At 34.3% G+C, this 26186-nt stretch overlaps 2 protein-coding genes across 4 annotated transcripts in view; both read right to left on the bottom strand.

The window, feature by feature from the left end:
• Positions 1–26186, bottom strand: part of LOC111054806 — a 724817-nt gene that overhangs the window by 206701 nt on the left and 491930 nt on the right. For both annotated transcript variants that reach the window (XM_039419907.1, XM_039419906.1), the window contains exon 14: positions 686–910. In XM_039419907.1, the coding sequence (XP_039275841.1) occupies positions 686–910 (225 nt within the window). The remainder of the gene's footprint in view (positions 1–685; positions 911–26186) is intronic.
• Positions 17851–26186, bottom strand: part of LOC120349552 — a 36533-nt gene continuing 28197 nt past the window's right edge. Inside the window, exons 2-4 of one of the 2 annotated variants that reach the window (XM_039419909.1) lie at positions 19766–19922; positions 18686–18931; positions 17851–18093 (exon numbers count right to left, since the gene is read on the bottom strand). In XM_039419909.1, coding sequence (XP_039275843.1) covers positions 17987–18093; positions 18686–18931; positions 19766–19841 — 429 coding nt within the window. In that variant the 5' untranslated portion in view covers positions 19842–19922 and the 3' untranslated portion in view covers positions 17851–17986. Of the gene's footprint in view, positions 18094–18685; positions 18932–19765; positions 19923–26186 lie in introns of those variants that run through there. The other variant, XM_039419908.1, reaches the window with a different exon arrangement.

Here is a 26186-nt window from a genome sequence, read left to right as displayed (position 1 = left end):
GTACATATTATATTGTAATCAATGGAAAGGTCTCACCATGTACTACAAATTCTATCAACAGTTTTTTTTTCGTTGAATGCTTGCATAATTAATTGTCCATAGAATAGAATGGAAGTATAAATGCAGATATAAATAATGTAAAAAACTTTGTTTTCATATCATGTTGTCAAGAGGATTAGGAGACTGTTAAGATTTCTCTAATATGTATAAATAATTGACATTAAAATTCTATTTTCAAACACCTGAACATCTTCGTCAATAATATTATTCCTTCATAGAGTGAATAATATTTCAAGTATATGCAATTTTATACTATTTTGGTTTGCACATGGATAACATGGATAACAAGTGGCACTAACGATGGAACTGTATATGACTTCAATTCTAGGTAATAAAATAATGAGAAAGTCATCAAGATGAATTTACATTTCAATGTTCACATTACTGCTAGAGATATGGACAATTCACGTAACGCTTGCAATATAGAGCCTTGAGACGGCTATATATTAATAGCTGTACGCTACCAGAGAGTAGAGTACCCTCTCTGCGGTTCCCTACCACTGAGTTGGGGGGGTCAAGAATGCTCCCACTCTGCATTCAGCTATGAGCAAGCCAGCTCTATTACATTCTATACTCACTGCTCTGAACAGAGAACTTGCTATCATGATTGAATTAATGTGCTTACTCAGCCAATCCATTGAGGTTCCCTATTTTTTCCATATTTTCAGTTTTTTCACCAAACACCAATCCGAATTCTCCATTATCATTGTACTGCATTCTACCTTGGTCATCATAAGGGATGCTGTTTTGGCGAATGAACGACTTCTCGTCCACTATGTCCATATTGATGTCAGGAAAGTGGCCCACAGACCACACTACATCCTCTGCTGTCACCCGCATCACCTGTGATCTGCGTCACCACAATAAACCATATTAGTAAAAAAAACTATTTTCAAAATTCAAATTCAAGTTCTCTATTTCTGTATGAATACAATAGCAAGAAATTCATGTATATCACAGTCGTTAAAAAAGGTAAAAAAGAGTCAGCCAGACAAAAACTCATTCAATAAGTAAAACTCTCTTTCTACAACAAAATTTTCAAGTTTTTTGAACAAAGCATCATATTCAATAAACTTTGAACTATCTGAATATTTTCTATGAATTTTAATACCAGTGACATTTATATCCCCTTCAGACTAGGCAAGACGATGTTGGGGAAGTGGCAAATTGATACCATGTCTTGTAGAATAAGGGTGACTAGCTCCTACAGTTGCAAAACAATCACTATTCCTTCATACACACACACGCACACACACACACACACATATATATATATATACAGGGCACAAGACATAAATTGATTGAAAACACTTAAAAACTTACATTTGAAATGGGGGAAATTTTCGGAGACTGAGTCTCCTTCCTCAACCTAGCAGACTCAGTCACCCCTAATTTCTAATCTAAGTTTTTAAGTGTTTTCAATCTATTTATGTTTTGTGTCCCCTGTTTTAATTGACCGAACGAAGAGAGGTCTAAGAATCTAGTCGACGGTTTGGCATTTCTCTTAATGTTTAAATGTTTATGTGTTTATAATATTTATATGTTGCGCATTTACGGCAAAACGCGGTGTTAAATTTCCATGAAATTTGACAGGTATGTTCCTTATTAAATTGCGCGTCGACGTATATGAAAGGTTTTTTAAAATTTTGCATTTCAAGGATAATATAAAAGGAAAAAGGAGCCTCCTTCATACGCCAATATCAGAGTAAAAATCAGACTATAGAATTATTCATAATAAATCAGCTGACAAGTGATTACAGAGATGTGTGGAGAAGCCAGTCTATTACTGTATTTGTATAAGGTCTATAGTTTCAATCAAAGACATTAAAGAGGTATGCATCTTTAAGCTGGGTTTACACCAAAGTTATTAACAAAATGATTATAACTTAATCCTTATAGATTCTATTAGATTGATCGGAAGTTGACAAACACATATGTTCATCATGTGTATGATAAGTTATGTCCAATCAAATATAATCTAAAAGGATTGAGTTATTAACATTTTTTAAATAAATTTGGTCGAATCGCAGATTCAAGGTCTTTGGTTTGAATATTTTGTTTAACAGTCATGTTATTATTATGCGTGCCCATCAGTATCAATATTCTCACATTCAAAAAACTAATTTAATAGGTGAATGAAAATAAACAAATGAACTAAATAATGCTGGAGAAATTATAATATTTTTGATTCTAGAAAATCAATTTACATCAGATAGAAAGATCATCACGGAACTGGATGGATTATATCATTTACTAGCCGTCAGGCTCGCTTCGCTCGCCATATCCGTCTAGCCAGGGGGCTCCGCCCCCTGGACCACCGACTGGATAGTCCAAGAATGAGATCAGCAGGCTCGCTTCGCTCGCCTGCATTCTTATTGTATGTTAGGACGATCCAGTCGAGAGTCCAGACTAAACGTCTGGCTAAACGGATATGGCGAGCGAAGCGAGCCTGACGGCTAGTAATATAATATTCCCAGGAATAGCACTGATTGAAGTAGCAGTGCCCAATCAATTTTTCCGCGATAAATGCATTTCAATCTTCAACTTGGTGCCAACCTAACAAAATCAACTCAACTTAATGCCAACCTGACAAGATTATAATTTAGTTACCAGTTAAAAACTGTTTCGAAGAGGTACTCTCTATATAGTTTCATATTAACATATGGTATGACCATTTTTAAATTATAATTAAGAGAATAAGAAGAATATACATGCTAAAAGACGAACTTTAAACCCTTAAAAACCACCCTCAAAGTTAAAATATTGCCAAAAGATTCCTTAGTGCACCTCTAAAGGACCAACTGAACATACCTACCAAATTCGAACGTTTTTGGTCTGGTAGATTTTTAGTTCTGCGAGTGAGTGAGTGAGTGCCCTAGTGGAAGAGATCCATAGAAATCGATAGAAAAACTCTATTGATATCAATATATGCTCATGGATATCAATACGTGCTCATGGATATCAATAGAAATCCATGGATACCAATAGAAATCACGGTAAATACAGTCAATGAACTGATATTGATATCACTACAAGTTTAGTGATATCAATAGAAGTTCATGGATACCAATAGAAATCAGGGTAAATACAGTCAATGAACTCATATTGATATCACTGCAAGCTTAGTGATATCAATAGCTCATGGATATCAATAGAAATTCATGGATACCAATAGAAATCACGGTAAATACAGTCAATGAACTTGAATGCAGTGTTAAAAACGTGTTAAATGCAGTTTAAAACTGAACATTTTTGGCAGATTTTCAATTTTCCTGGAACAATGTATTTTTGATGACTGATTCGGGTGTAGAAGTTGATTTCCAGCACTTTTTGTCTCCTGCAAAAATCGTCTACAATGCACCGTTAACGATTTATAGACCTTTTGCGGTAATTTTAAATGCAGTTTAAAACTGAACATTTTTGGCAGATTTTCAATTTTCCTGGGACAATGTATTTTTGATGACTGATTCGGGTGTAGAAGTTAATTTCCAGCACTTTTTGTTCCATGTGAAAATCCTGTCAGACGTGCCGTTAACGTGCTACTGACGTTTAAAATTTAAAAAAAATTTTGGTTCTTCATGAAAAATTCTGAAAAAATTCATGGACGTTTCTGTTCATATTATCAACCTTGTCCTAGAATTTAGAATGATTCCATTCAAAATTGGAAAAGTTATAACCCTTTTTCAAATTAGATCACAGTTTATGAGGAAAATCATGCAGTATCTGGAATTACTCACACAGACTTTGAAATGATTTTTGATGTCTCAATTCAAATAAAAACAACCTACTATTTTATTGTTTCCAACATTATTTCAGTGTCAAGCACAAATGTGCCCCCATAAAAAATCAATAATCTCCACCTGAAATTGATAATAATTATCAAATATTTTAATAACAGTAACATTGTCAATAATTTTGAAATTGCCACCATTACTATGGTATTGAATGAAAATATCGATATATTATCAATAATATTGATACTGTGAAATGGAAATATCAAAGTCTTAACAATCGATATATCAAACTAATTCTAACCTTTTTCCCGGGGAAAACTGATTTTATTGCATTCAAAAATGTAGAAATCAGGATTGTATTCTAATTTTACTTATTTAAACTATGTAATTTGAATAACGCATTTCCAAACAAAGATGTAGATGACATTTGAGAATATGTAATTATTAATAGTCGATAATTATTATTTATTGATGTATTGATAATATTATATCGACATTTTGGGTCTATCAATAGAATGATCTTGTGCACAAGCACAAGCACAATAAATTTTGAAAAAGAACCAAAGGTTTTCCGAATGAGTTTCTCAGTCTGTAATTTTTCTGATTTTATCCAGGAAATAATAGGTAAGTCAAGTGATTTTGTTTTTATTGATGTAGGTACCGTAAAATGAAAGAATAAATTTATTATAGGTCTAAATACTTATATATTAAATGATAATCTTTTCGAAAGACTATTATAGGCCACGCATAACATAACCTTATAACACAACACTGGATACTGTATTATTTAAGGCATAACTTAATAATAATAAGAGAGAAGCCTCTTGAATTTATCATTGCTGGAAATAAGATGATTATTATTCTAGGCAGACACATTCCAGGGTTATATGCTGGTACATATAAATTTAAATGTGTAACAAAACTTTTTATTTAGCCTAGCCTAAGTAATTGAAGTTACCACAAACTAATCTACACTCATGTTATCATAATGAACTCAATATCAACAATATATTATGACTGTGGATTGATAGATTAAAATTCATTCAGTTGTTTTCTGGATCGGCATCAGGCTTTATTTGAACTCTTTCCAGCAAGCAATTGATTCATTTATTTATATTAACAGCTTTTTATCTTATTCCAATTTAGAAAAACTATCGGTGTAGTCCTCTCATTTTAGCAATATATATTTTATATAATAAGAAAGAGTGAGACTGTGTGTTTGCAACATGTGTGTTTTTCCAATTTTCTAGTCAGAAAATATTATTTGAAATATGTTTAATTATAAGTAAACTTTTGTTTCATCTCTGATGGGAGCTGTGTTGATGAAAATTTCCAACACAAAAGAAAAATACATAGAAGCAGTACGGTAATCAAATACTGGCTGAAGTCTCCAAAAACTCGGTTTACCAGCAAAGAGAAATCTATGTAAGTCTCAATTTTGATTAATTTAAAACAGAATATAAAGTCAAACAATTTTTTTCTATGGGTGATGTCCACATGAGCTCTAGGCTTGTGCTAATCATTATAAGTTAGTAATCATACTGGATGAGTCATATGTAAGGGAACCTTTCAATAAATTAGAGACTGTTGTTGATATAATACTGTAGCTTTCAGGATAATTATGTTACTGGTCAAATACTCTAACTCTTGACGTACGGTACAACTGAATTTTAACCCCTTCATAAGGGGTTGACTAGGCTCAGAATGTATAATATGGTGACTCAATAGTTTTCACTGGAAAATTTTAATGTAGATAGCCTATTGTGTGGTACATTATTTTTAAGGGGCTTTTTGAAACAAGAAACATAACATCAATAAAAATGTACTATGAAACTTGAATCCAAAACGGTGGCTGATTGAAGTTACAGTTTGTAAAGAAATAAGTGGTTATAAGTCAAATATTTTAATTGTAAACACCCATTGTGTGATACATCATTATAAAGGCCTTTTTAAAACTAGAAAGATGACATCAATAAAAATCTATGATACTTTTTTCCAAAATGGCGGCTGATTGCATTTTATCAATTATTTCTTTAAAAACCAAAACTTCAATCAGCCGCCATTTTGGATAAAAGTATCATAGAAGATTTTTATTGATTTCATCTTTCTCGTTTTGAGAAGGCTTTTAAGATAATACACAATGAGTATTTACATTCAAAATCTTTGATTTTCAACCCCCAAGTCACCCCCTTATGAGAAGTTGAAATTCAGTTGAATGTCAAAAGGTGGAGTATTCGACCAATAACTTATCCTGAAAGTTACAGTATTATATCTACAACAGTCTCCAACTTATTGAAGGGTTGAAGACTGTGATGTTTAGAATATAAATTCAATTTTAATATAAATTATTGTTGTTCCACCATCTCCCTAGCAAAAATCTCCCTATTGGCCATCCAGACATTCATGGTTTTTTCCCATTGGTGATGCAAAGCTAATATAAGCAAATGGCAGATACAAAGTCCAACAGCTGAAAAAAGAAGCTTACATGAAACATTTTTGAAATTTGTCAGCTGTTGAATGATTACAAATGAAAATGAGCTTCCTTTTTGTAATTATAGTGCCCAGCTGTTAGATTGCATATATCACTACTTACCAAAGTTAGTAGACAGAGTTAGTCTGTCTACTAACATTGACTACTTACTAGGAAAAATCCATTTGTCTGAATAGGACTTTATAGTTGAATTTAATTTTTATTCAGTTTTGTGTAAAATTATTGTAAAGTTAGGGTAGAGAATTTACTTCACATCATATTGTGGTTATTCAAAAGTTTTATAAGATTTATAGTTTTTTAATGTAAAAATAAAGAATTGAAGAGGTTATTTATTCAGAATAATTGAGATAATCCTTCTACATCTTTTCACAATAAAATATTGTAAAAATGTATTTTAAAAACGTTATTTTCATGTGAATTTTTGGAAATTTTCATGCGAAAGAAATGACCAAATGTGGGACAAGACATGTAGAAAAAACCGTTTTATTCATGTTCTTTTCTGAGAGTTCAGTATAACGTGAAAATGTAGAAACAAAAAAAAACCTTATTTTCAAGTTTCAGTTTCACGTACTTTTCACGTGAAAAGTTGGATCATTTACACTTTTTTTCACGTGAAAAAATGTGATTTTTCCACCAGAATATGACGTTATAATGTTAAACTGTGAGGACATAATTTTCACGTGAAAAAAACGCTCTTGTGTTATCTTGGACTTTCCTTTCAGGAGAGGGAGAGTCATGCATATTTAAATACATTTTCAGGTTATTAAATAAATTCGCTAGCAGATTAATTCAGGGAATAAAATCCTTATTCTGTAATTTGTAAAGATTGTATACTTGGAACTGTTATTTGTTCTAGAAATGTTCAAACACCGGATCCCGGAGGAAAATCTGAATGCTACAAAAATTGAGATTGAATTGAGGTGCAGTAACATAAACCAGAATGTAACTCAAAAAATTGCTACTTCAAACAGGAAGAGATTAAAGTATTCTGGAGCATCACAATAAGGACCTTTCTTAATAGATAAATGACATGCATATGAGTTATTTTAATAAACAAACTTCTCACATTATTTATGTCTTAACATCCCATAATAAGGGATTTACATCCCTTAATTTTTCATCAATATATCAATAGACATCTATTCACTGAATCCAATTCACTTATATTAATTATAGATGATTAAACAGGTATACTCTCTTGTCTGATGCCAGTTGCAGCTGGGGTAAAATATTATAATCCTTGCAAATGTTATCTTCATCCTAATCTGCTCTCCTAGATTTGAAAGAGGATTTTCTCTATAAAGGAGACAGGCTGCTTATAGATGGCTATTGATCTGTATTGATATCAATACAGCTGGTTATGTATTGATTGATATCCATGGCTACCTATTGATGTGTATTGATATCATTAGGTATTTGGGCCAATACATATCCATGGAAATGTATTGATGTGTATTGATATCAATACAGCTGGTTATGTATTGATATCCATGGATATGTATCGATTTGTATTGATATCGATGGGTATTTGGGCCAATACATATCCATGGAAATGAATTGATGTGTATTGATATCAATACAGCTGGTTATGTATTGATATCCATGGATATGTATTGATATCAATTGGTATTTGGGCCAATACACATCAATACATATCCATGGAAATGTATTGATGTGTATTGATATCAATACAGCTGGTTATGTATTGATATCCATGGATATGTAGGCCTATTGATGTGTATTGATATAAATAGGTATTTGGGCCAATACACATCAATACATATCCATGGATACCTATTGATGTGTATTGGCCCAAATACCTATTGATATCAATACATTTTTTTTATTGATCTCTATTGATCACTTCCACTAGGGTGAGTGAGTGAGTCAGTCAGTCAGTCAGTCAGTCAGTGAGTGCCATTTCGCTTTTATATATATAGATGGAATACAAATTCAAACGTGAACTGAGTTTGTTAACATTTAAAACAGTTGACATCTGGTACTTGTGGATGAGAATCCTGCGTGAGGTCCACTGTTCACAGAACTACTTATTTATATATATATATATATATATATATATATAATATATATATATATATATATATTGTGACGGTCTAGCTCCGGGGAGGGCACACAAAAAATGGATAATAATTATAAACTTGGAGTCATTAAACAAAAATCTGGTGTGGTACACTCACACAACTTTCCTTGCTCATTGAATTGTAAGCCCCATTCTTGAATGACAATAATTCAGGGGAATAACATAATGACGATTAGCGGCAACATATTTGAAACTATACAATCAGACTTCTGTATTTATGTGTATATATAATATTGTTTTAAGAGTACTTTTTCCTTTGTGTAAATAATTGTGAAATTCGATTATTTTTTTTAAAGTCGTCAGAACAGCTGTTCTACAGATGAAATATCTCATCTATGTGTTCTTTTTATGAACTTTAAGGAGACTCATGCCAGTTGATAGAGCTGATAAATAACTATACAGGGTATGAATTTGAAAAAAAATCGGTCAAGTCATTTTTGAGAAAATCGTGAAAAACCTTGTTTTCTAGTGATTATCCGGCATTTTTCTCAAAAATATTACGAAGCTCCTGCAATTCTCCCAGAAATGAGACTCATGTCAGTTGGTCCCATGGTATGAATTTGAAGGAAATCGTTAGAGCCGTTTTCGAGAAAACCGTGAAAAACATGGTTTTTTAGTAATTATTATCCGCCATTTTTTCCGCCATTTCGAATTAAATTTCATTGAATTTCTTATTGTCAAATCCTCATGGTATAAGGACCTTAAGTTTAAAATTTCAAGTCAATCGGTTGATTAGGAGTGGAGTTATCGTGTTCACAGACATACACACACACACACACACACACACACACACACACACACACACACTCACACAGACCAACACCCAAAAATCATTTTTTGGAGCATAGTACCTTGATACGTATAGAAAACTTGAAATAAGAGTACCTTATTTTTTTGGAAAGCAATACTTTCCTTACCTATGGTAATAGGGCAAGGAAAGTAAAAAAACAAAATCATAATCATGAACCATGAGTACTGTTTCTCAGCATTTAATGCCCCACGTTGTGTCGGCATGTGTGACGGGCTTGCTCCAGGGAGGGCATGGACCACACAAAAAAAAGGTAAATTTATGAAAGTTCTCACTTTTATGGGTACATGAATATATGCCCCTCAGTGTAATATCGGACCTGAGAATCTATATTTAATTGGTTGAGAAATTTGTTGGTTATCCCAGATTTGGGATTGGAGTATTCCAATTGTACTGAGCTTAAACAACGCAATCTCAAAATCATTACCTGGTTGTTGTTCTGATTAAGATCTAATTCAACCTGAACAAAGATATGGATCACAAATCCATGTATGATTGTGTCTCTCACCGCTATCAGAATTAATAATGAGTACTTTATTAAATAAATATAATTTCTGAAGAGAGGTTCAGAATCTAATCTTATCAGTGTTGGGTTACATTGACTTAAATCCTGCAAAATGCCGCATACACTGTTTAATTTAGTCTTGAAATTATGAGCTAAGCCACTGACAGTGACCAATGTAAAAGAAAATGTAAGCAGAATTATCTTTATTAATTCCGCCTTGATCCACTGATACATTAGCAACCTCAACTTCGCACTCAATTAATTTCCCGACTTGTTTCACTGACCATATGAGGTCTATCACAATACTAATGGTAACGTGTCAAAGACGATATTAAGATTTTCAGAAAAGAAACGAACTGAAAGATATGGTCATGACCATTAATTTTCACTAGAATTTATATCACTCATGAATCGTAGATGGGGCCTCAATATATTTACTAGGAGAACAACTCACGCTACTCTGTTTTCCTTTTTCCTTGATTCGCAAATAATTATTCTTCTGCCAGGTGCTGGATTTTCTGGCCACCAAATAGAACGTGTTGCTGGTATATTACTCTGTGATTCATGTAGAATCAATCGGGTATTCCACGTTAATTATTAATTTTACAAACAAAAGGAACTTAACAATTAACATTTAATTTCACAAATAAACAATTACATAAAATTTTTCAACAAAAATGGAAGTTTACTCAGAACGTGTGACTAGGGCAAGGTCAGTGCTAGAGAAGAAGTCTCCTTCCACCAATTAAGTTTACAATTCTTCGAATCTCTCTGTTTCTAATTTGCATAAGACAATTGCTATTGGTTGTAGCTGAGTGACGTAGTGCACACGTCATATTTTTATGAAAAATGGTTCCTTTGTTTACATTCAATTCCCTGACTTACAATATGAATAAATACATTAAAAGGTGGATATAATTCAATTCCAACTGTGTAGGTGAATTATAATAATAAATAAAATTATAATAACAGAGATCTCGACATTCTGTGTTGCATCCCAACAATTCAAATTTTGGTATCCCTTTCTTCGTCCTCTGATTGGTTGTTTGTGCAAAGAGGAATAAATCTAGCAAGATCACTTCTATTTAATATTTATTTGTCAATAATCCAAACAATAAATGTAATTAAACTAAATAATACCGTTTGTCAATGTAGACTTACATACAAAGAGTATTTGTAACTTTTTTGCTATTACTGAACATTAGCATATTATATCTTTTTTATAATTTGTTTTCCAAGAATAAACTCATTTATCATGATAATAATTTTGATTAGCTTATTATTACAGATTCCTTTTTCCTTTTCTACACAATAACGAAAAATAATAATTTAAAAATAATGGCATGCTATCACATTATATTATATAATATGCAGGTTAGGTTAGGTTTACCATAACATTCCCTTAACCTATAAATGCGATTTGATAAGAATAATTTCAAAATAATGGCATGCTATCACATTATATTATATAATACCCAGGATAGGTTAGATTTACCATAACATTCCCTTAACCTATGAATGCAATTTTAATATAACAATTTTATAATTAATAAAATAAATAATATAATAAGTAATATGAATTCAATTGGTTTACTTGAAGAGACTGATTCAATTTGATATTGTTATCAGTAACAATATGTACATTATGTTCATATACATATCATTGGAATGAATTTTCAATTTTTCCAATTCAAATTTCCAATTCAATTCTATAATCCCATTTCCTAATTTCATTCTACTTCATTTCGGAATTTTAATTTGAATCTCCTCTCTTCTATCAATTCATAATCTACACCTTTCCTTATCCATAACCCACTCAAATTTGAAATCTCCGTCCTTCTTCCTTACATCAGGGGTACTACTGTTATCAGTGAGGGTAACGTTGATAATTATTTCATTTCGAGATTGTTTGCTGCCTTCGCCTTGATTTTTTATATTATTATTTAAAGAACCAGTTTTTGAAGTAGCCACTAAAACGAATCGTCACAATATATATATATATATATATATATATATATATATAATATATATATATATATATATATATATATATATAGGAAAACACTTTAAAGTTCTATAATATTAATATTAACAGGATACACACAACAGGGATAGCTTAAAAACATTTAAAAACTTACATTTAAACGAGAATTTTTGGGGGCTGGGCCCCCTTTGTCAATCAACCAGGAAGTGAAGTGGTGCAGATTTGAACATTCCAACGGTCATGACCACAGAGATGCGGTAGAGATGTGCAGACCATAGGGCACAGACGAACGGAGGCGCACTGATTGAAGGAGCATTCTCCTTCAATGGAGCATTCTCCATGCTGAAGAAGGATGCTCATTCAATCAAAGCGCCACCGTTCGTCTGTGCTTGATGGTCTACACAACATCTCCACTGCGTCTCTGTGGTCACGACCTTTAGAATGTTCAAATCTGCACCACTTCACTTCCTGGTTGATTGACAAAGGGGACCAAGCCCCCAAAATTCTTGTTTAAATGTAAGTTTTTAAGTGTTTTTAATCTATCCGTGTTGTGTGTATCCTGTTTATATATATATATTGTGATGAATCTTTCAAATAGATCTCATGAGAAGAGAGAAAAATTGTGATTACCTTTTAAAATGAAAGAATTTGCTAAAGGAATAGTTAGCGACCGAGCGATAAAACTTACTTATCAGTAACTGTATATTAGATAAGAGTACCGTTCTGTACTGAATATTTTCTAGAAAATTATTCACTAGAATTATAATTATTTTGCAAATAAAGCACAAATTGTTTATGAATTGCTCATTGAATTTGAGGTTACACTTTGTTTACTATCGATCAGATGTTTTTAAAACAGTTCGAACGCAGCTGACTGATTCAAAGTATTGTCAAATGTCATGCTGGCTTCACGTAAGATATAATACCATCTCTAAAAATTATAAAACTATCAATAAAGGACCAAGAATTTCAAATAAAAAAATAAAATGTATGTATTATCGTTGAAATTATTTATTATTTAAGAAATTATATTATATGTCAGGTCTTATTGTAACTAAATAGGTCATAGCATGAACTTATATTATTGATAAAACGGCAGAAATTAATTATAACAGTCTCAAACCTAATAAAAATTGTATAAGAATATTAATTTATTAATAATTTAATTCAACTGAACCACATGGTAATTAAATCTCTTTGGCAAGCCTAAGCCAATCATAGTGCATAGAAATAGCACCAAAAAGGTGATCGTTTGAAAGCAACACATGTTAATCTATTATCAGACAACAACCCTGCCTTATCATTTATGCTAGCACATGTACATTGTATGAGAGAAACTATGTCTAGAAGATTAAGCAGTTTTAAGAATTACATAAATTGAATTATTATTGTAATTAAAAGAATTATATTCTACTGACAGCACTTCCCTTTTGAAATCCTCACCGTTCAGATCTCTTTTTATAGTTACCAAGACCTATTTGTGAAAATTTCTTGTTCGATTTTTATATGTTCTATTTGTGAGCCGATATTTTAGGCCAATCTGTTTGTTATTTGTAAATTTATTTCCATCAATCGATAAATTAAAAGTTTAAAGTAAATTATCCCTAATTAATTCGGTGAAGGAGATATTTAAATTAAAATTCCACACGTGCTGAAACCGAAGCCTGGATTGCTGCCGATCAAACGATTTTTGATCTAAAGAAGAAAACCACGACCGCCAAGGAAATTCACGTGAGTTATAAGTTTTAAAAGGGGCCCCAATCTACGCTTCGAAAAATATTTCAGTGCAGAAAAACATAAATTTTTCTTCGTTAAATTATTGGCCACGCCGACAAGCGCTTTTAGTTATTAAGAGCCTAGAATTTATTTCTATTGAATTTATAACAACTTGTAGTTGATTAGCTATCCTCCGCTGCCAGAACCACGACCCCGAGCATTTTTAAAAATATTTTATAATTCATTTTTTCACTATTTTTTCAAAATTGTTCAGTTTTATCAATTGTAAAATTCTGTTGAATCACGCATGGTATCATGCAAGCACAAGAAAATTTTTAACTATTCTGTTAATGCTAAATTATTATCAACCTGTAAATCAAATTCTGAACCTGCACTGTATGATTACATATTTTATTATAATATATTTCAGTTTTGTTAATTCGCTTTCTGAGTTCGATTATTTCTTAAGCCTGTCAATTATTGTGTCTGATATGTTCTATATCATCAAGAACCGATCGAATGCGATCATTGGAATAATTGAATTAAGCTGGATATTGGAACAGGTCTAAGTGGATGTAGCGAGTGGGGTCAGATCGAGATATTTATTCTTTGTCCTTACCTGCTCATATATCAGCTTTTATCTGTTACCTACCTCGACTTTGGAGCGAACACATCAATTGTACAGCAGATGCAGCCAGAGATCATATAAATTCCTACAATAGAGCTTAAAACCCGACAAGACTCTGTTCTCGAAGTATATTCTGAACGATATTTGGTCCAAATACCGTATTTTAATCCTTCAGAACTTATTAGAGACGCAGTCCCGTAAATTATCTACATCGGGATTTTTGCTCGACCTGTATGATTTTATATGCTCATTCTTCACAGGTAATAATTTTAAGGTATCCGTCTTCAGTGTTTAGCGATCGCTACACTGCTTATAAAAATTTCATCACTATACAATTTGTCATTAGAAGAATCAAGGGTGAGCGAGCGTTTAGGCCTCCCGCGATTCCGACAATTGTATTGAATCTTGTAGTGAATCAATCAGTCAGGTGTACACTCAGCGTCCACACACGCCATTGCAAAATTTATAGCCGCTACACCATTGACTCAGTACAAGATTCACTCTACATGTGTGAAGCCTTCAAATACCGCTCCACATGATTTGGCGCCCAACAGTGATAGGCATTGAAGAGGTGGATAATCGACTACGAGGATTATTTAGTTGCTCAGTATACTATAGCGCTGACAACGGGAAAATTTTTGAAAAATTCATGGTTGTGAATTTCTTTGAATTAGTATTAACTGTTCACTGTTATACAAAACAGCAAAACGTGCCATACCCAATTTTTGAACAGAAAAGAAATTTATCGATTGATGAATTTTTAGAGGAAAAATCGAACTCAGAATTTTATTATTGTGTTATTCGAAAATTGGTCATACTATAAGTCATAGGTATAAGAAATACCATAAGAAAGGTCATATTATTTGAAGAATATTAGGTCTATATTGAAACAATTTATAAAAATTTACAGAAAAGAGGATTGAAGTTATTTATATTTTTAAAAAATTTTTTTAAAACATAAAGAGGGAAGTAAAATTAAATCACGGATATATTGTGGAATTCAAGCAGAGCATCACTGCTTTTATATAAAATTTTGCAAAGAACACTAGCCTATATATAGAATTGCGGCAAGAAATTATAAAAGTGAAATATTTATAATAATAGTAATAATAAATTATAAGAGGCGTACCTGTATTACCGCATAAGTGTTCACTGTGTATCCTGTATGTTCTTGTCATTTTTATGTTAACGATATTGCTAACTTGACTCATTTTATCACTGAACACATTGCTAAACCACTTTTTCTGTATTTCACTCACTACGAAGCTATAGCAATTTCTATTGGATTTCTTATTAATTATTTTGTATATCACATCAACACTTTCACGTTTTTTATTCACTGCACACTTTCGTCGCATTATTTTCTCGCAAACCATGGCAGGAAACGACCAGGTCAACCCAAGTCTGTCAGACACCGAGGACATCTCACCCGACTGTTCGCCGCCATCCGCATCTGCCACCGCATCCGTCGATTTCCATCCCAATGTACTGGATGATTTATCTTCGACACAGGTGGAGGAGAGCTCCATCCTAGTGGAAGATCCGTCGGCAGCCCAAGAGCCGGAGAACGAAACATCGGGAGAGCATACGGACGACGACGCCCTCGAGACAGGAACTCCCATTTCTCGTACCGTTGCTCGGATAAAAAACCAGAAGGTAACCGTTCGCCATACACCCGCTCCCGCAATAGATTGGAACACCATCCTGGAAGCAATAAACAACTTAAATGAAAAAAGCGACCAAGCAAAGGAAGAATTAAAGAAGGAAATTCAAGAAATAAAGAAAGACAGTAAACAAACAAAGGAAGCAATAAACAACTTAAATGAAAAAAGCGACCAAACAAAGGAAGAATTGAAAGAAGACAACAAACAAACAAAGGAAGAATTAAAAAGGAAGTTCAAGAAGCAAAGAAGGTAAATGAACAGGGTTTGGAGAAATTGAGTCAGCGGATGGATGGAGCATTCCGTGACACAGATAAAACCATCAAAAAATTAACTGAGCGTCTAGATAAATCCATTGTAGAAACAAATAACCGATTGGATCAGATATCACAAGATATGCATACGAAGGTAGTCAACGTCGAGGTCACCTTAAAAGAACACATACGCGTGGAGATGGATACTCTGAAAGAGAAAGTAGTTGAGCAAGCCAAACAGCATTGCACCAAAGCAGGAGAGCAGATAACTCAGAGCGTGCAGGCCAAGCTCAATGAACATATCTCTACATGTCAAAATGAACACGAGGACATTATACGGCGAGTCGAAGGGCAACTTGAACCGGTTACGACCAATATAACAAATTTGAAGAGCCATGTTAGCACCCTGAGTGAAAAGCAGACTACTATCAGCTCTCAGGTGGACAGCTTGGCTATACAATACAGCGACCTGCATAGACGATGTGATACTGCCGCCGAGCAAAGGAAGAGTGTTGATGCCGAGGTCCGAAAAAGATTTGAGCAGACGGATACCCGAATCACTCAGATGGAAACCCGCATAAGTCACTCTCGAGCCAACCTAGAACTGTCATCGCCCTCAGAGTCGTACAACACCACCACAATTTTTCAAAACCTAGGACATTTTGATGACACCTCAGCGTCTATGCCCCCAAAACCCTTCGTCGAACAACTGAGATCTGTTCAAGAGCTTACCCCCACACCCTGGCCTATATGGAAATTCAAATTATTCACACTGTTGTCCGGAGAACCATTACTTTTCCTTCACGGACGCGCCGCCGAATTTAATAGCTTATCCGAATTCATAGATGCCTTCCTGGAACAATATTGGGGACAAGATCGACAGCGAGTTATACTATCTGACATCGTATCTTGCAAATATTCACCTCGAAATGGCCAGACATGCACCGCCTTCGTATCAAACCTCAGATACCAAAATTCACAACTGGATACACCTTTTGCCGAGTTAGCACTCACTCAGATCATTATCCGGAAGCTGCCTTACCCCGTACAGATGGCACTAGCGACTAGTCATGTTAAAACCATCAAAGAACTGGAAAATCATCTCCATGAAATCCAAGCAGTACATCGCGAAGATTACAACTTCACTGTGCGACAAGAGCATCCGCATCAAGATCGTCAACCCCAACAAAATACTTCCCCCTTTTCTAACGCCCGTCGTCCCTTTAATTCTGCCAATAACCAGGACCGCAACACGAATTTTCAACAGCAATTAAATAAAGAAAACCAACCAGAAAGTAGGAGGAATTTCCAGAACCACAACCAGCAGTCTGATACAAACAGGAGAAACACGTACTACCATGACGGACGAGACCGTATAAACCAACACCGTAACCCGTACTCCAACAACGCCGCACATAGCAGGAACAACAACTATAACCGGATGGGAAATGCGAGCGCAAATCAGCATCAAACGACGCCCAACGAAAATCAGGGAAGAAAATCGGATATAGCCGAGAAAACACAAGGGTCATCAACGCCGCAGAAAATCTGACTATATGGAAATCGCCCGCCACAGTCGCCCATCACCTGGCTACACACGGAGAGAAATGATAACCCATTAGCAGAAGAACAACCGCCAATTGAAAATACTGATCCATTACCCCGCCAGTCGAAATAGTCCAAGGCAAGAAACCGAAACTCAGAGGAGTCTACTGCCGTTGCCGATCTATACGGTTTAAGCCCACCCAACCTGCAAAAACGAATAAAATGGAAAATCTAGACAACCTCACTGCTCCAGATACAGGAAAGGAACCTACATGCCTTACCACCTATATAATAACATCAGAGAAACCTTGCTAGAAGAAGAAAACTCCAGCATTCAAGAAATACACGAACATTTTCAAACCTACATCACTATACGGATAGCCAGCCTACAATTCAAAGCTCTCATAGATACTGGATCACAAGTCAGCCTAATCCAGAATGACTCTTATTCCCGCCTGAAAAACATAACAGAAATAGCCACATTACCATTAACCTCAACCTACCTATCAGGTGTCACACCAGGACGTCGCCTCCGAATATCTAAACAATGCCTCCTGGAGATCCAAGTCGAAGGAAAGTGCTTCCCATACTCCTTCCTGGTATTGCCTGCAAATGGACCACACATTATTATTGGTGCTGATTTCTTAGCCCATTATAACTCAAACATAAATTTCAAAAATCTCGAATTGCAATTAATCGACAATAGCAACCGGACTAGTATCAATACTCAGATAGTATTAAAGGCCAATGCGGGAGATGTAAGAGTAGTGAGATATCACATGGTTGAAGACTACATTCCTGAAAGAGAATACAAGGTGCAATACAGAGAAGGTGAAGAGAGTGAAATGATGAGTCATGATTCAGTATACGACTACAGCTTGGAAAATGAAACACCAGATGATACTGACATTCTGATGGAAAAGTTACTGAATGAGATTGATAACAATTCTGAATGGGGGCTCCCAATCAAGCAATCCATGAAAGAAATGTTCATAAAAAATCGTGCAGTATTTTCAGAACAGCCGGGATTGGCAAATCATTTTCAATGCAAATTAGAAGTCAAACCGCATGAGTCGTATTATAGAAAATCTTATCCCATCCCTTTTGCGCACCGTCAAGCAGCAGCTGCCGAAATAGATAGGATGGAAAGACTAGGCATTATCGAACCATCCACATCGCATTATAGTTTGCCTATTACCTGTGTTTCGAAGAAGGACGGCTCCACCCGACTCTGTCTCGACGCCCGCCAGCTGAACATGATTCTCGACGACGACCGTGAAGCTCCCGCCCAGATCGATCAGGTGTTGCAGACGTTCCATGGCAAGACCATATACTCCACCGTCGACCTCAGCGCCGGATACTGGCAGGTACAAGTGGCAGAAGAATCTCGAGATTACCTGTCCTTCCTCTTCAACGGCCGAAATCTCAGGTTCACCCGACTTGCCTTTGGATCAGAAACGCAATGGCTATATTTATACGCTGCCTAAGACAATCAATTGGTGAAGACATTTCAGATTTTTGTGCTCTTTACGTTGATGATGAAATTATTTCATCACAGAGTGTGGCAGAGCATATTCAACACCTTGATGTAGTATTCGGTAGACTGATAAAATGTGGTATGAAGTTAAAATTATCAAAATGTGAATTTTTTGCCAAGAAAGTCAAATACCTCGGGCACATCATAACTGATAAAGGCATCATGCAGGACATTGACAAATTAGCAGCTATAAAAAACTTTCCATCTCCATCAAGTCGTAAACAGCTTCAACGTTTTATTGGTTTCCTACAATTCTATCGTCGCTTTAACAAACAGATGTCTCATTATACGGCACAACTGAGTCATGTTTTATCATCCTCTAAACCATGGACATGGGGGCTCAAGGAAGATGAAATTTTCAACCAGTTGAAGGATGCTTTTTTGAAAGCTGTTATATTGAACCATCCAAATCTCAACCAACCTTTTCATATAAATGTTAATGCATCGGATTACGCCTTAGGTGCGGAAATTTTTCAATATGATGAGAAAGGAGAAAAAGGAGTCATAGCATTTTTTAGCAAAACTATGAATGCAGCCCAGAAGAAGTACACAGTCACGGAAAAAGAACTACTAAGCATTGTCGAAGTATGCAAGAAATATAGAACATTGTTGCTGGGCCAAAAGATTTTTGTTAACACAGACCATAAGGCCCTGACTTTCTTCAAAACAGCCAAGTTAACCAACAACCGACTGTCCAGATGGTTTCTGTTATTGCAAGAATTTGACCTAGAACTCACTCACCTGCCAGGTAAACGAAATCAAACTGCTGATTTCTTGTCCAGAGAAGGAAGTGACACCTATGCAAATGAGACGACATTCCAATGCTATGTAGCCGAAGATCAACCAGTGCCGTTACCCTTCAATATATCGCCGCTCCTGCACACCAAACTCCTCACATCTGAAAAATTTAAAAGCGCACAATCAATGGACAACAAAATCACAGATCTCATTCGCAAATTATCCAACCCTCCAGTGGAAGAGCACCGGTATCTACAACGCTACACTGTTTTCAACGACCATTTGTTTTATAAGGCTAATAAAAACTCCGATTTTTGGCATCTAGTCATACCACACACCCTAGAAAAGGACGTAATTTTGGAAACACATGAACGAATTGGTCACTTTGGTATAAAGAAAACAATACATGCCCTGAAAACGTGTTGTTACTTCAAAGGATTGAACAAAAAGGTTACACAGTTAATAAGAGCCTGCGACGTCTGTCAAAAAACAAAGCATAATCGTTTTCACATAGCAGGAGAAATGATACCTATCTTACCCTCACAACCACTTGAATTAATATCAGCTGACATCTATGGGCCACTACCTCAGTCTATACACCAAAAACGCTTTATTTTTGTCTTAACCTGCTTGTTCTCAAAATATACAATGTTCTTCCCTATTGGTAAAATCACTGGTGAAAAATTAGCCAGATGCATCACCGAAAGATGGACCAATGAAGTTGGTAAACCACAACGCATACTGTCAGACAACGCAACCTATTTTTGTAGTGCCAAATGGAAACAAATTTTAGAACAAGCCGGCATTAAAACATCAAGAGTCTCAGCATACACTCCCAGCGCAAACCCAGTAGAAAGAAAAATGAAAGAAATTTCAAGATTTATGAGGGCATATAGCAGTCACCGTCATCAACAATGGGTCAAATATATACCGTTCCTAGAACACTGCATTAATAACTGTGTAAATGACAGTACCGGGTACACTCCCCACGAAATTATATTTGGCACAAGAAACGAATCATTTATTCAGAGCCTAATCAAGTTTCCAAATCCGGATAAACCTAACCCAAACTTATACCAACTGGTTCGCAATAGGTTAGACAAATCCGCAAAACAAAGGAAAAAATACCATGACAAGGCTACAAAGAAATTCAAATATGAAGTCGGAGATGAAGTACTGGTAAAAGCACATAAATCTTCAGATGCCCTAGGCAAGTTAACTAAAAAATTCTTCCATCTTTACACAGGACCGCATCGAGTGACCGACGTTTCACAGCACAACACCGTCAAGATTCAAGATTCCGAGAACGCCAATAATCACTGGTGGGAAAACGTAATCAATGTAAAACCCTACCGAAGAGCCTAATCAATAAACAACTTCAACTCATCTAATAAACAACAATGCACTTCAAAGGGAAGAATTGAAATCAACTTTAAGTCAAGAAAATAAAACTGAAAACAACTTTAAGAATTTACCAACCTGATCAAGCCATCCACCTCGTGTCAGAGTCATCACCGAAACAATCGCCTGGTATCATCTGCACAACTGAAAAATAGAAACAAGAATTATATTATCCACGGAAAATAATTATAAATTAGAAATAACATGAATTAGTAGTGAATAGGAGGAAAGAAAATAAACAAAGTTTATTTGAAAAAATGTGTAAATCTAACCTTGAAATACAGAATCGATAGAAAAATCTATTCAGAACCAAAGCCTGTTCGATAATTTTCTTCGTCCCACCAACCAATGTGTGCGAAATCATAGAGTCAATGCATAGGAATCAAAGCAATATCGTTGTTAATTAATGTAACCTATTATTTAATGTGGAATTATAAGTAAAAAACGCAACCAAAAATATATATTTATGTTAATTTGCACGAAATGCGCATGTTCTGTGTTATATGAATGTATTGCTAAAAAGCTCAAAAGAAAATGAAATTCTTACCTTCAAACGTGGAATTTATTATTGTTGCATCAAAAGATCATGAATTGAAATTCAAATTGATAAATATAATCTTGAAGACTTAATATTTGTAACCAGCATTGATAAAAATCAAGAAAGCCATTTCAAGTGTAACCCTGTTTGTACACAACGTACTAAGCGCAAATAAGGAATTGCTCGAGTCAAACGGTAGACGATTGTCAAGTCACCGAAGTAAAATCACACTCTCACCCAATTTATGTAAAAGCCAGAATAAAGAGTCGAAACTTGTAATAACCATGAAAAATGATGAAAATCTATATTTGTTACAAATACTGTTTGAATCCTGAGAGGATAATATGTGAAATTTGTATATTTGTTATAGTTATGGGTCTGCGCATAAGCCACCCGTGAATGGAAGTTGTGGAGTTGTTTTAATGAAGGATCCAAAGAGACCTCATTAATTATTGTATTTCGATTGTATCCAATGGAAGGAACAATCAATTATTTATTTTCTCGTAGCCAAAAGTGCACGATATATTGTTTTTAGTGTTAAGTGTTGAGTTTTCGTAGAAGTAAGGAGATGAAATGGTGTATTCATCACAATATCGGATTTTTCAAATAGTCATTGTTTCGACTCGTCTCCCAATTACCTATTTAAAATATCCTGGGGCTTTTGTGTGATGAATCTTTCAAATAGATCTCATGAGAAGAGAGAAAATTGTGATTACCTTTTAAAATGAAAGAATTTGCTAAAGGAATAGTTAGCGACCGAGCGATAACACTCACTTATCAGTAACTGTATATTAGATAAGAGTACCGTTCTGTACTGAATATTTTCTAGAAAATTATTCACTAAAATTATAATTATTTTGCAAATAAAGCACAAATTGTTTATGAATTGCTCATTGAATTTGAGGTTACACTTTGTTTACTATCGATCAGATTTTTAAAACAGTTCGAACGCAGCTGACTGATTCAAAGTATTGTCAAATGTCATGCTGGCTTCACGTAAGATATAATACCATCTCTAAAAATTATAAAACTATCAATAAAGGACCAAGAATTTCAAATAAAAAATAAAATGTATGTATTATCGTTGAAATTATTTATTATTTAAGAAATTATATTATATGTCAGGTCTTATTGTAACTAAATAGGTCATAGCATGAACTTATATTATTGATAAAACGGCAGAAATTAATTATAACAGTCTCAAACCTAATAAAAATTGTATAAGAATATTAATTTATTAATAATTTAATTCAACTGAACCACATGGTAATTAAATCTCTTTGGCAAGCCTAAGCCAATCATAGTGCATAGAAATAGCACCAAAAAGGTGATCGTTTGAAAGCAACACATGTTAATCTATTATCAGACAACAACCCTGCCTTATCATTTACGCTAGCACATGTACATTGTATGAGAGAAACTATGTCTAGAAGATTGAGCAGTTTTAAGAATTACATAAATTGAATTATTATTGTAATTAAAAGAATTATATTCTACTGCTTGCCACTGACGTCATGTCTACGTCACAAGCGTTCTACCAATGGCAAATTTTTATGCAAATTTATTACATCGAGATTCTGAGAAGAAAGGTCTAGCCAAGAAGCTTAGAGAAAAAAGACAGCACTTCCCTTTTGAAATCCTCACCGTTCAGATCTCTTTTTATAGTTACCAAGACCTATTTGTGAAAATTTCTTGTTCGATTTTTATATGTTCTATTTGTGAGCCGATATTTTAGGCCAATCTGTTTGTTATTTGTAAATTTATTTCCATCAATCGATAAATTAAAAGTTTAAAGTAAATTATCCCTAATTAATTCGGTGAAGGAGATATTTAAATTAAAATTCCACACGTGCTGAAACCGAAGCCTGGATTGCTGCCGATCAAACGATTTTTGATCTAAAGAAGAAAACCACGACCGCCAAGGAAATTCACGTGAGTTATAAGTTTTAAAAGGGGCCCCAATCTACGCTTCGAAAAATATTTCAGTGCAGAAAAACATAAATTTTTCTTCGTTAAATTATTGGCCACGCCGACAAGCGCTTTTAGTTATTAAGAGCCTAGAATTTATTTCTATTGAATTTATAACAACTTGTAGTTGATTAGCTATCCTCCGCTGCCAGAACCACGACCCCAAGCATTTTTAAAAATATTTTATAATTCATTTTTTCACTATTTTTTCAAAATTGTTCAGTTTTATCAATTGTAAAATTCTGTTGAATCACGCATGGTATCATGTAAGCACAAGAAAATTTTTAACTATTCTGTTAATGCTAAATTGCAACCTGTAAATCAAATTCTGAACCTGCACTGTATGATTACATATTTTATTATAATATATTTCAGTTTTGTTAATTCGCTTTCTGAGTTCGATTATTTCTTAAGCCTGTCAATTATTGTGTCTGATACGTTCTATATCATCAAGAACCGATCGAATGCGATCATTGGAATAATTGAATTAAGCTGGATATTGGAACAGGTCTAAGTGGATGTAGCGAGTGGGGTCAGATCGAGATATTATTCTTTGTCCTTACCTGCTCATATCAGCTTTTATCTGTTACCTACCTCGACTTTGGAGCGAACACATCAATTGTACAGCAGATGCAGCCAGAGATCATATAAATTCCTACAATAGAGCTTAAAACCCGACAAGACTCTGTTCTCGAAGTATATTCTGAACGATATTTGGTTCAAATACCGTATTTTAATCCTTCAGAACTTATTAGAGACGCAGTCCCGTAAATTATCTACATCGGGATTTTTGCTCGACCTGTATGATTTTGTATGCTCATTCTTCACAGGTAATAATTTTAAGGTATCCGTCTTCAGTGTTTAGCGATCGCTACACTGCTTATAAAAATTTCATCACTATACAATTTGTCATTAGAAGAATCAAGGGTAAGGGTGAGCGAGCGTTTAGGCCTCCCGCGATTCCGACAATTGTATTGAATCTTGTAGTGAATCAATCAGTCAGGTGTACACTCAGCGTCCACACACGCCATTGCAAAATTTATAGCCGCTACACCATTGACTCAGTACAAGATTCACTCTACATGTGTGAAGCCTTCAAATACCGCTCCACATGATATATATATATATATATATATATATATATATAGATATATATATATATTATATATATTATATATATATATATTATATATATATTATATATATTTATATTTATATATATTGTGATGGTTATACCAGTCTCCTGTCGGTGACGACACTTATCTGAGGGTTAACTCCTGTTTTGGGAAGTACCCTTGTCACACGAAATAGGAAAAAATGTCTAGAGTATACTAGATTATTTTCCTGACAATTAATCAAAGGATTAATAATTGTACTATATTTCCTCAGGATCAAGTAACTCGATGATGGGTTACTATTGACCTCTGAAATGAATATGATATTAGCAACTAAATAAGCTATAAGCAAGGTCGAACACAGGGTCACTAAGGAACAACATGTGATGACAAGTTGCATTTATTTAAATTCACTGAATCATATAAGAATATTGTTTGTTCAATCATAATTAATAAATGAATTTGATAATGAAGGGTTAAGCCCATAAACAATATAATTTGAATTTTGAAGAGTTCTTTCAAGTTTATAAATTTTATTAAGGATGAGCGCATGTAGTGCTTTCACCCAAGGGTTGCCCAACTCAAGTTTGGACAGTGTAACCTCAGAATTTTTACAAACGATATTCCAGTTTGTCTAAGGAAAATTGAGTCGAAGAGATTTTTAAATAATGATATTATAAATCACATTCATATGGGCCCATAATATACGCGCACTAACTCATGAAGATTTGTTCATTGCATGGCTGGCATCTTTCGTCAGGCTGCATGGCATCATATTAGGCTTCATTATTTGGCTCGCGATTTTACCAATAATTAATAACTCCTTTTTAACTGAGACTTGGTAATCGAATTAAATTCTAACGTTACGGGAACTCTACATTGATTGAATTTAGCACTCTTACATGAATTTAACAATGAAACATTTAAAATGACAAAAAATAACAAATAGGAGTTACAAACGACTCTCCATTGGAATGCTCAGTTAATCTCTCTCTTTCTTCCTTCTTCTCAGAAATTATTGAGAAGCTAGGTTTGGGGAAGAAAAAGTCACATGACCAGTTAATGACCAACAACTGGTCAGAAAAACGAATCTACAAATGAAGAAAATGTGCTCAGGTGTGCCATATAGAATAAATAAATAATTTTACAAATAAAAACTAGAAATCAAGCAAAACAAATATAGGGGAATAATGAGCAGATTTTTCAGCAGGTCGGAGTGTACAATAAACAATATAATAAAAATTGAAAATCGAAGCAAGCAGTCAACAACTAGAAACAGACACGCCGGTTATCAGCTGACTGATAAGGTAGCCGGCTCAGTTTGCATTGAGAAACTAACCCTTATTGTAAACAAACATTCATTATGCTGTTATAGGTTATTCGAAAACCATTTCCAACTGTT

Source organism: Nilaparvata lugens, chromosome 2, assembly GCF_014356525.2.
Source record: "Nilaparvata lugens isolate BPH chromosome 2, ASM1435652v1, whole genome shotgun sequence".
NCBI classification, from domain to species: domain Eukaryota; kingdom Metazoa; phylum Arthropoda; class Insecta; order Hemiptera; family Delphacidae; genus Nilaparvata; species Nilaparvata lugens.
The sequence above is the reverse complement of the archived record's forward strand: the minus strand, read 5'-3'. Positions and strand labels throughout refer to the sequence as shown.